This window comes from Orycteropus afer, unplaced genomic scaffold, assembly GCF_000298275.1.
Source record: "Orycteropus afer afer isolate SDZICR_OR568_19922 unplaced genomic scaffold, OryAfe1.0 scaffold00146, whole genome shotgun sequence".
Lineage (NCBI taxonomy): Eukaryota > Metazoa > Chordata > Mammalia > Tubulidentata > Orycteropodidae > Orycteropus > Orycteropus afer.
The window spans coordinates 885,661-898,459 of record NW_006921733.1 but is presented as its reverse complement, the minus strand read 5'-3'; the positions used below and the strand labels follow the sequence as shown (position 1 = coordinate 898,459).

At 40.4% G+C, this 12,799-nt stretch overlaps 1 protein-coding gene across 1 annotated transcript in view; it reads right to left on the bottom strand.

Moving 5' to 3' along the window:
* Positions 1 to 12,799, bottom strand: part of OCA2 (OCA2 melanosomal transmembrane protein) — a 574,440-nt gene that overhangs the window by 440,416 nt on the left and 121,225 nt on the right. Inside the window, exon 13 of the mRNA XM_007945979.1 lies at positions 8,809 to 8,941. Coding sequence (XP_007944170.1) covers positions 8,809 to 8,941 — 133 coding nt within the window. The remainder of the gene's footprint in view (positions 1 to 8,808; positions 8,942 to 12,799) is intronic.

Genomic DNA, 12,799 nt, shown 5'->3' with positions numbered 1-12,799 from the left:
TGTAAGAAGGGACCATTCCCTGGAGAAGGATGTCATGCTTGGTAGGGTGGATGGTCGACGAAAGAGGGGGAGGCCTTCAATGATATGGATTGACACAGTGTCTGTGATGATGGGCTCAAGTATAGCAGGGATTGTGGGGCTGGCATGGGATCAGGCAGTGTTTCGTTCTGCTGTGCATGGGGTTGCTATGAGTTGGAAATGACTCGACGGCACTTAACAACAACAACAACAAAGGTGTTACATTCAAATCTATACCAACCTTGAAGAAGGTGAAAAATAACAACCATGCACCTTGTGGAGTGTGTATAAACCAGAGTACCCCCTGCAGTTCCTGGGAAGTGGAAAGGAGATAGGGTCAGTCTAGCTTATAGCCCACATGAACAAAGCTTGTGAGCTTAAGTTTCCTTCTAGTAAGCTGGTGGAACCATCTCTCCGTCCTCTGCTGGCTACTGCTGTAAGGAGCTGTCTCATCATCCGGAATTTACAATTCCCCAGAACATTGATTCTCAGAGTGCATCCTTTAACTCCTCATCCCCAAAATTTCTGTATGTTTAACCAAAATACACATTTCTGAGTGTAGTAATCACTTACACTATTCACGGAATATTTCCCATTTTTCCCTTTCTCATCCAATGAGCTGGGGAGAATTTAGTCACTTGTGGAAAATCCTTCAGGATCACTCTTTTGTCCCTTGATCTTGGCAAACAGCAGGATACAAGGTAGAGAGTGATAGTTGCACTTTAGATGGTATCTCACAAGTTTTATTATTATTATTATTGTGATTTGGGTGAGAATTTGCAGGGCAGGTTCATTTTGCATACAGTGGTTCATATACATTTGTTTCATGACATTGACTTCAATTCCCCAGAGTGTGGCAGCTCTCTTCCCACTTCCTCCCTGTAGTTGCCTCTTCTCTGTGTCATTCTTTCCTATGCATTCCTGCTCCCTGAGTTTTCTCCCTTCTGTTCTCCCATGACTGATAGTTCTAAGGGGTGTATCTACCTGATATGAGTGTTCACTGTTTACAGCTGTCTATTGCTTGTCTGGAGGCTACAGGAGTGAGTTCAGTTCCAGACTTGAAGGGTAACTAGGGGCCATGGTCTCCAAGTTCTCACCAGGCTCTATCAGACCAGTGAACCTGGTCTTTTTTGTGATTTTGAGTTTCATTCCCATCTCTCAAGTTTTTAGGAGCACAGTCACTACTCACCAAGGTAGGATGTAGAACATTGTCTTGGTGGACTGCATTATGCCAATTAACCTTGATGTCCCCCATGACCATGATTCTGAACTCTGACATTTCCTAAGAACATGAGCTGTTACTTTGTCAAACACTTCTCAGTTGGGTTTTCCTAGAAGCCCTGACTGTGCAACAGTTAAGCACTGGGCTGCTAATGATTCAAACCCCAATTGTCATTGATTCAATGCTGACTCACAGTGGCCCTATAGGATAGAGTAGTACTGTCCCATGGAGGTTCCAAGGCTATGATCTTTACAGATCAGACAGCCACATCTTTCTCCCACGGAGCAGCTGGTGGGTTGGAACAATTGACCTTTTGATTAACAGCCACATACTTAATCGCTACTTCACCAGAGTGCCTTGATCTCATGAAGATGACACTCTATGAAACCCTATGAGACAGTTGTGCTCTGTCACATGGGGTTGCTATGAGTTGAAATCAACTAGAAGGAATGTAACAATTGGGTTTGTCTGGTTTTTGTTTTGTTTTTTTGCTTTTTTAATGTTTGGCCTGAGGTCATATATTTTGGCAAGAATACCAAAGAAATAATGTTGTGGTATACACACACACACACACACACACATATAAAATCAAACTCGCAGACATTGACTCAATTCCAACTCATAGAGACCTCCACTGGGTTTCCAAGGCAGTAAATCTTTATGGAAGTAGATTATCCCATCTTCCTTCTGTGAAATGGCCACTGGTGTTGAACTGCCAACCTTCAGATTAGCACTCAAATGCCTTAGGCATTGTACCACCATATATATATATATCTCCATAAGTCCAAAAGAAGTTTCATAAATGGTGTCCTTGTTATGTGAGACATACTCTGTTGACATTTTTGCTCTTATTTTCAAAGTTGGCTTCACAGCCACACTGGTTTCACAATGCTCTCCTGTTGGTCCAGCAGGGTGAAAAACACTACCAAAGGCCAGCAGCCTTCAGTGCTCTTTTCTTTCCTGCCTTTGGGTTCTTTCTGGAATCTTGGCCTCTGTGACATTACAGTGCCTATGTTTTCTTTCTTCCTTTCTGACTGACTCTTCCCTGCACACTTTCAGATGCCTGTCCTCCCCTCTGTGTCCTCAGCTTTTCTTTCTGACCTCCTTTCACTACACTTACCTTCTCAGTGAACAGATCTACTCCCTGAATGAATATCAACTCTCTCCAGGGAGTGATCTTGTCCCTACTCTGTCCCCTGTGTTTCTGTTCTCCCAGTTGCCTCAAGGGACAAATTTCTACAGGGATGCCTGCCAGCATACTGAACTTGCAAAATGGCATTTCATACTGCCCCCTCACAAACTAGATGCCTTCACCACATGTCATTCCTGTCACCACTACCGCTGTTAAGGACTGAACTGTGTCCCCTCAAAATATGTTTTCTAAACCCTAAACTCTGTGCTTGTGGTTATAATCCCATTTGGGAAAGGGTTGTCTTTGATATGTGAATGAGACAGGTTTAGTGCAGGGTGTTATTTAAATGAATCTCTTTTGAGACAAAAAAGATTAAACACTGTAAGCCAGCAAGCAGAGATGGAGGGAGAAAGTTGTGAAGCCACATGAAGTTCAATAGGAGCAAAAGCTCAAAGAGACAAAGACCTTCCTCCAGAGCAACAGAGAGAGAAATTCTTCCCCTAGAGCCAGCACGCTGAATTCCTATTTCTGGCCTCCTAAACTGTGACAGGATAAATTTCTGATTGTTAAAGCAAAAAAAAAAAAAAAAGATGATTAACCCAAAAATTGGGGCCTTTGAAGTATGACAGTGATCCTAATCCCTGCTGATCTGTGATGGCCATGAGCATGCAAGGGAAACCCATATACATAGCTTAGGGTTGAGATTTGGGGGTCATTGGCTGCCACAGTGCAATGCAACCTGTCCTAACAAACACAAAAAAGGTAGCAAGAAATGACATGTTGCTGTATCAAAGAAAATGTAAAATATAGATCAAAGCATTAAAGCTTCTTTAGTGGCAAACTTTCATTTATATAAGTTTGTAAGGGAAAAAATGCACACAATTAACAAGCTTTAAATGAAGAGGCTAAGAAACAGAATGTTAGCACTTGTGGATTGCTATTTGCCACATTTGACAAATTAATGTCAAAAAAAAAAAAAAAAAAAACCTCAGAAAATAACGACAGATCTGCACCTGAGTTTAAAAGGAAAGAGAGAATACAGAGATCAGAGGCTTGTAGGCTTGGAAAAGGCAAATCCTCACCTTTAAACAGTAACAGATAAAATTTAGAAATGTTTTGATTTAAAAAGGCTGATTAAAATCCAACTACAACAGCAGAAATTAAATGAAAGAGATGGCAGGGACATCTCCTGTTAAAATATCTGAATGGATCACTACAGCACCCATAAATTCTTTCTATTAGAAATTGTGGGTGTGGCTGTCACACTGAAGTGTGATAGACTGAGGGGCATACAAAAAAAAAAGATCTTAAAAGAGAAACATGTCTTGGAAAAACCTATGAGTACACATTGTTACCTGCTGCTCCCTGGAACTACAGAGCTAAAATGCCAATTATGTTTTTGATATCTTGTACTCCCAAAGAAAGAGCTCTGGTGGCATAGTGGTTAAAGCATATGGCTGCTAACCAGAAGGTTAGCAGTTCAAAACCACCAGCTGCTTCATAAGAGAAAGATGAGGCATTCTGTTTCCATGAAGATTTACAGCCTTGGAAACCTTGTGGAGTAGTTGGTGGGTATGAACCACTGATCTTGTGGACAGCAATCAAATACTTTAGCCACTATACCAACAGAGCTCCTCCTATAAACCACCAGGATGAGAAATTAGCAATGCTTGTAAAGATAGTATACTCTTCCTCCAAAAAATGAATCAAACTACACCATTAATTAAAAGGTCAGTCAGTCCTCTTCCACAGGAAGCTTTCACAGCTCTGCTGCCAGCAGGGCCACTCCATTCTCCACCAGCACCTGTGCTGGGACCCAATCACCATCCCCATCCCAAGCTGATTCTCCTCACTTATGTTCAGCTGGGAGACAGGCGGCAAGGCTGTTAGGTCTTTGTAGTTACACATATCCCCCCTCATCAGAATGAGACTGAGGGGCTGCTCAGGAACTTCTTGTACCTTGATTTCATTCAAAGTACCATTTTTTATACACACATACACACACACAAAGAAAAAACAAACCAATTGCTATGCAATAATTACAAGGAAGATGCCATCTACTTCTCAAACAATTGGCCACTGAAAACCTTATGACAGCAGTGTAACACTGTCTGATATATTCCTAGAAAAATTTGTGAATAGCCCTAAAACATTGTCCTATCTAGTGCCAGAAAATGATCCCATCAGGTCAGAAGGCACTCAAAATTTGACTGGGAAAGAGTTGATCCCTCAGAGTAGAGGTGAGTTTAATGATACAGAGTAAAGCTTTCAGGACCTTCATTGGCTGGTGTGGAATCACTCAAAATGAGTAGAAACAGATGCAAACATCCATTAATAGTTGAAACATGGAATGTACAAAGTATGGATCTAGCAAAACTGGAAGTTGTAAAATATGGAATGGGACACATAAAAATCAATACCCTAGTCATTAGTGAGCTGAAATCCACTGGTTTTGGCCATTTTGAATCAGACAACCATATGATCTACTATGACAGGAATGACAAATTGAAGAGGAATTGTGTGGATCTGTCCTGAAGTAAAACTCTGTCAGTGATAGGATAATATACATATGCCTATAAGGAAGGTCAGTTAATACTGCTATTATTCAAATTCATGCACCAGCCACCAAGCCAAAGATGAAGAAATTGAAGATTTATAGCAACTTCTACACTCTGAAGTTGACCAAATATGCAATCAAGATATGTTGATTATCACTGATGACTGGAATGCAAAAGTTGGAAACAAAGAAGAGTTACTGGTAGTTGGAAAATATGACCTTGGTGACAGAGATAATGCTGGAGATTGCATGATAGCATTTTGTAAGACCAACAACTTATTCATCTCTGAAATACCTTTTTTCAACAGCATAAGTGCTGGCTATACATGTGGAGTTCACCAAATGGAATACACAGGAATCATATTGACTACATCTGTGGCACGAGGCAATGGAGAAGTACAATATCTTTGGCCAAAACAAGCCCAAGAGCTGATTGTGGAACAGACCATCAACTGTTCATATGCAAGTTCAAGTTGAAGTTGATGACAATTAAAACAAGTCCATGAGAGCCAAAGTATGACCTTAATAACATACCTCTTGAATTTAGATACCATCTAAACAATAGATTTGAGGCATTGAAGATCCATGACCAAAAACCAGAGGAATTGTGTGATCAAATCAAGAACATCATCCATGAAGAAAGTAAAAGGTCATTAAAAAGACAAGAAAGGAAGAAAAGACCAAAATGGATGTCAGAAGAGACTCTGAAACTTGACCTTGAGTGGAGAGTAGCTAAAGCAAATGGAAGAAATGACTAGATAAAAGAGCTGAACAGAAAATTTCAAAGAGCAGATCAAGAAGACAAAGCCAATTACTATAATGAAATGTGACAAGACCTGGAGTTAGAAAACCAAAAGGGAAGAACATGCTCAGTATTCCTCAAGCTGAAAGAATTGAGGAAAAAAATTAAGTCTTAGGTAAAAATATTGAATGATGCAGGAAACATCAAAAGAAGACAGAAGAAATATGCAGAGTCACTGTACCAAAAAGAATTGGTCTATGTTCATCTATCTCAGGAGGTAGCATATGATCAAGAACCAATGGTATTTAAGTAAGAAGACAAAGCTTCACTGAAGGAATTGGTGAAGAACAAGGCTCCAGGAATTGACAGAATACCCACTGAGTGTTTCAACAAATGGATGCCACACTGGAGGCACTCACTTGTCTATGCCAAGAGATTTGGAAGACAGCTATCTGGCCAACTGACTGGAAGAGATCCATATTTGTACCCATTCCAAAGCAAGGTGATCCCATAGAATGTGGAAATTAGCAAACAATATCATTAATACATGCAAGTAAAATCTTGCTGAAGATAATTCAAAATGGTTGCAGCAGTATATTGACAGAGAGCTTCCAGAAATGCAAGCTAGATTCAGAAGAGGATGTAGAAAGAAGGATGTCATTGCTGGTGCCAGATGGATCTTAGTTGAAAGCAAAGAATACCAGAAAGATGTTTACTTATGTTTTATTGACTAAGCAAAAGCATTCAATTGTGTGGATCATAATAAATTATGGATAACATTGAAAAGAATGAGAATTCCTGAACACTTGATTGTACTCATGAGGAACCTGTACATAGATCAGGAGGCTGTCATTCAAAAAGAACAAGGGGATACTGCATAGTTCAAAATCAAGAAGGGAGTGTATCAAGGTTGTATCCTTTCACCATACTTATTCAAGTTATATGCTGAGCGTATAATCCAAGAAGCTGGATTAAATGAAGATGAATGTGGCATCAGGATTGGAGGAAGACTCATTAACAACGTGTGATATGCAGATGACACAACTTTGCCTGCTAAAAATGAGGATGACTTGAAGCACTTACTGATGAAGATTAAAGACTACAGTCTGCAGTATGGATTGAGAATCTCTGGTGGCATAGTGCCTAAGGTATTTGACTGCTAACCACCTCAATATAAAGAAAACAAAAATCCTCACAATTGGTCCAATAAACAGCTTCACAATAAATGGAGAAAAGATTGAAGTTGTCAAGGACTTCATATTACTTGGTTCTATAATCAACACCAATGGAAGCAGCAGTGAAGACATCAGATGATGTAATTGGCCAAATCTGCTGGAAAAGACCTCTTTCAAGTGATGAGTGCAAAAATGTTTCCTTGAAGACTAAGGTGTGCCTAACCCAAGCCATGGTATTTCTATTTGCATATTTTGTATGTGAGAGCTGGACAATGAATAAGGAAGACCAAACAAGAGTTGATGTTTTTGAGTTGTTGTGTTGGAGAAGAATGCTAAGAGTACCATGGTCTGCTAAAAGGACTAACAAATCTGTCCTGGACGAAGCACAGCCAGAATGCTCCTTGGAAGCAAGAATGGCCAGACTTTGTCTCACGTACTGTGGTCATGTTGTCAGAAGGAACCATTCCCTGGAGAAGTATATCATCCTTGGTAAAGTGGAGCATCAAGAAAGAAGGAGAAAGCCCTCAATGAGATGGATTGACACAGTGGGGGCAACAATGGGTTCAGGTATAGCAATGATTATGAGACTGGCACAGGACCAGGCAGTGTTCCATTCTGCTGTGCACAGGGTTGCTATGACTTGGAGATGACTCGACAGCACCTAACAACAACAACAACTATTCCAACTCATGGTGATCCACTTGTGTCAGAGTAGAACTGTTTTCCATAGGATTTCCAATGACTGATATTTTGGAAGTAGATTGTCAGGCCTTTATTCTGAGGTGCCTCTGGGTGCACTCCAACCTAGGTGGATTTGAACTGCCAACCTTTCCCATCAACTTTTCAGTTATCAGTGCAGTGCATTAAAAATTTGAGCCACACAGGGAGTCCTTTATATTCACAAGAATAGTCTAATTCTTTATGTATTTAGTCATTAAATACTTGCTGAAATAGGAGGCTTTGCTTAATGTCCCTTTTTTTTTTTTTTCCTGGTAGCACTCTGACTAAATAGTGTTTTCATAACTAGAATAAAAAAGTCAACTGAATAACCTGAACACCACATATGAAAGGAAATAAAATCTCCACACATAATCACCACCAGACAATCTGAATGTTGTCAAGAACACACTCATATCTCCAGCTGTTCACATAGTAATCAGATTTGATTATCTTATTAAAAATAAAGGAAAAATGAGAAAGTGTAAAACACAAGAGTAGAGGAACAACATGGGATGGAAGAGATAAAAATAAAATCTCTGATCCATATAGACTCTCACAATTGCTGAGGACACCAGTCAACCATGCCCTCTAAAGCCCCACAGGGAAGAAAAGCATTTTCATCACCTACTTCAGCCAACCCACTGGCAGCAGTCACCCAGCAACCCTCACAGCACCTACATTTGGACCTCCACAAGAGCAGCTGTTGTGTCCCAAATAATCTAGTTTTCCTAATGTATCTCAATCAGTATTGTTCTCAGTAAAATGTCTACTATAAAATGTTTATGTGAGGAAAATGCAAAGTAATGAGGTAGCTGCAATTCCTCTTGTTGGCTAGTGCCTCTCCAAAGTTCTTTTGATTGACAAGGACTAAATTATGTTACTAATTTTGTAATCACACTTAATGCTCAAATTACTACATGGTACTAGACTATTGCAGTAGAGGTATTATGTTTTTTACATTGTAGGTGGTGTTTTTATGATGTCATGGCATTTCAATTGATTGAGAGGCCCTCACTTCCCCTACCTCACTTGTTAGAGAACTGCACAGACATTGCTTATGAATTTAAACTCCTCGAAGACATAGTGGACAGCCTAGGACTTCGTGTGCAGTATTCCAACAGCCCACACTTCCCACTCTTCTAAGGGCGGTAATTCCTCCTGTCTTTTTATGGGAACTTGCCCTGGAAACATACTGCTATGGCAGTGAGCTTTGAGGAAGAATAAAGAAGGGCAGATACTCACCCACAATCTCACTGGGCTCTTTGTTGTAAAGTTTTTTGTTCCAGTACAGGAGTCGGAGGAAGGGGAAGGAGACCAGGAGGACGAGGCAGATCCCCACAAACATGTGTGCCGTGAATCCCGCAAAGTCCAGGCCCTTAAAGTGCAAAAAGGGGGTGAGATGGCACAGGAGCTCAGAGCAAGCAGAGATGAAGTCACAGGGTGCCAGGATGAGGGGTGGGCCCATATCAGGCCTGGGGATAATTTGCTCTTTATTAGGATTTGGAAAAGGCTTAAGGTTTTTGTTTGTTGGTTTGTTTTCATTCATGTTGAAAAACTCATTCTTACAAGCAACCGTAGGAGGAAAACAGACAGATGATCCCATCTGATTCCCAGCTTGGCTCACCTTGTTGCCACAAAGGGCAGGCACATTCCCCATGATAAATGGGTGTTAAAGACTGAGGGGAAAACACATGAAAGCACACCACTTAGATCCCTGCCTTGGATGCTGAAAGAGTGATCTCCACCTGGGAAGGACAAGCTATCCAGGGCACCAAGGATTGGTCCTGGGGCTGATCCTCAGCAAAGTCTTTCCTCCTCCCCAATCCCTGTGCCCATTCCTGGCCTGCCTTTGGGGTTCAGTAAGACCAAGTTTAGGTTGGTGTATCAGGGAACAAATCTGCAGAAGCAACAGTAGTTAGATTCGGTACTCTCATTCCTTTTGTACCTGCCCCATAAAAGTTACCATTTGTTAGAAGGTGACTCTTTCTTGCAGCATCTAAACACACAAGTGCCACAGAGAAGAATTAAACACAGTGGCAAGCACAGCACAGTGTGCTGGTGGCAGGGTGCACATGGGGGTAAGGAGACAGTAGGTCTCTGGGACGTTAGTGAGGACCACCCATAGTGCACTAGATGGGAGTCAGAAAGACACCTGGGAAGGCTTTGGCTGCCAGAAGTTATTTAAACTGTATGAACTGTGGCTTAAAATTTAGTTATTTCTCCCCCTCATTTCTAGAAAAAAATATGAAATCACTTTATTTCCAATGATACAACACAACTAGGTATCATGACTAATAAACTTGCATCAGGCTTTAGTGCTTGCCAACGATGTGCAATAACCTGGAATTTTTCATCTCTCACACATCAAATGGTTGTCCTGGAAAACCACATTATAAACACAGATGGAGCTATAGGACTCATTCACAGGCAGATAGCAAGGAAACTCACAGAGAGCTGGGGCTTCCAGAACATTTTGAATTGTGTAAGAATTCACCACTTTCCTGGTAGTTCTTCATGGAAGGTCTTACCTTGGACTTTGTATTTATCTATGTTGTTGTTGTTGTTGTTGTTGTTGTTAAGTGCCGTCGAGTCGTTTCCGACTCATAGCGACCCCATGCACAGCAGAACGAAACACTGCCCGATCCCGCACCAGCCCCACAATCCCTGCTATACTTGAGCCTATTTATCTATAGAACTCATATTCCAAATATCTGGTTAAAAAGTTTCACAATACTTTTAGTGGCCCATGAAATGTTTGAATATTTTCTAAAATCAGAAGCAAAAAAAAAAAAAGAACTCTGAGGTTGAATAAAATGGTTTAAAATATAATGTTAATATATTTGTCTTTATACTAACTCAGTCATGAAATACCATTGTTAATATTTTTTGGTCAAAAGAATCCGCTGGAAGATAATAACTATAAAATGTTGCCCCATTAGTTGTGGTGGAACAAGTGAAGAAAAAAGTGATGAGTAGAGTAAAGGTAAAAAAGAATGAAGAAGGTATTGGAGTTCCTCCACAATAAAATAATGCAGCACTGAGTAAAAGTATATGGCTGCTACCAATGTGGTAATTGGCAGATTTATGAAGTAAGAAAAAGGTAAAATGGAAAAGTCCAAACTGATAACTTTAAGAAAAAAATAGGCAGATGTACTGTGCTGTTGTTGTTGTTAGTTGCCCTTGAATCACTTCCAACTCATGGTGACCCCATGTGTGCAGAGTAGAACTGCTTCATAGGATTTTCATGGCTGTGACATTTCTGAAGCAAATTGCCAGGCCTAACTTCCAAGTTGCCTCCTGATGGGTTTGAACCAACTACCTTGTGATTAGTTGTTAAGTACTTGTTGTTGTTAGGGGCCATCAATTTGGTTCCAAATCATAGTGACCCTATGTAAAACAGAACAAAACCTTGCTAGGTCCTGTGCCATTCTCACAATCATTGTTGTTTGAGCCCATTTTTACTTTACTGTGTCAATTCATCTTGTTGAGAGTCTTCCTCTTTTTTGATGACCTTCTACTTTACCAAGCATGATGTCCCTCTCCAGGGACTGGTCCCTCCTGATAACATGTCCAAAGTATGGGAGATGATGAACTCTTACCATCTTCACTTTTAAGGAGCATTCTGACTGTACTTTTTCCAACACAGATGTGTTTATTCTTCTGACAGCCCATGATATATTCAATATTCCTCACCAACACCATAATTCAAATGCATCAATTCTTCTTTTGTTGTCCTTATTTATTACTTCTTCTTGTTTTAAGTCATGCAATAGATGAAGGTCCTGAGAGCTATACTTCATCTACTTCATTAAGGTCAACTCTAGTTTGACGAGGCAGTTCTTCCCAGTTATAATTTAAGTGTTTTTCAATCTGAGGGGCTTATCTTCCATCACTATATCAGACAATGTTCCACTGTTAACCATAAGGTTTTCACTGGACGATTTTTTCAGAAGTAGATCGTTGGGTTCTTCCCTTCAGTCTTTCTTGGTCTGGAAGCTCCTCTGAAACCTATCCACCATGGGTGACACTGCTAGTATTTGAAACACTGGTGGCATAGCTTTCAGCATCACAGCAACATGAAAACCAAAACAGTATGACAAATTGACAAACAAGTGGTGGAGTCAAGTGCTTAGTGGGATGCAAATGTTTTCCCCTAAGCTTCTCAGGCATGTGGGTGTTATATTGCCTTACTCTGTAATTCCCTACAAGACTGCTTTCCTTAATGACCAATTGTCATGAGTCAGAATTGACTCCATGGCAGTGGGTTTGGCTTTGATTTTACTATTCATTTAGGACCCCGGGTGGCATGATGATTAATGCACTTGGCTGCTAATTGAAAGGTTGGTGGCTTGAACCTACCAGCTGCTCTGCAGGAGAAAGGTGTAGCAGCCTGCTTCCATAAGGATTTATAGCTTTGGAAACCCTATGGGGCAGTTTTACTCTTATCTAATAGGCTCATTATGAGTCGGAATTGACTCAACAGAAATGAGTTTGGGTTTTTGAGCAACTATTCATTTATAGAAATGAAGCACTTTCTGTCAGCCTTTTTTCCTATAGTGTGGTCATTCTATCTTTCCCCTTCAAGTCCTTTTTTCTTTTTTTTTTTTTCCTGTCCCACACAGCCATTTTCTTCCACACTGTCATCACTTAAATATCCAAATGATGAAACACTTAATTACTTTTGGTGCAAAACAGCAAGAGACGATGCACTTTTAATCAGATCAAGACATTTCTACCCATGCAAGCACCATCTATTTATGAGGATACAGCTGTGGGTATTCTGGCCCAGAAACATCATCTTCTTGGAATGATGCTTTCAGGCTAGCTCTACGACAGGTCAAAATAGTCAACAAAAGTGTAGGAGGTAGCTCAAGCCAAATTGGTTTCTTACATTCTTCTGAGTGAAATACTCAGATATTTTTATGAAGTGTTGAGCTGAGTGTCTTGGATGTTTTAGTAAAATATCCAAGGTCTAACTTGAGAATAGAATCATATCTGAATACATGGTAAGTAGAGAATCACAGCTCCATAAATGAGGTTGATGGCAATGACAATACATTGATGTTGGACATTCTGGCCTGAAGCACTCTATACAACACACAGGGTGAGGTGTGCATAGGACACATGAATCTCTGGTAGAGATATAGGGTCCAGAGTTCCTAGCACACAAGAAATAGAAACATATGGAAGCAGCTGAACTATGCAACAGAATGTGTCACACAACAGGGGTTAA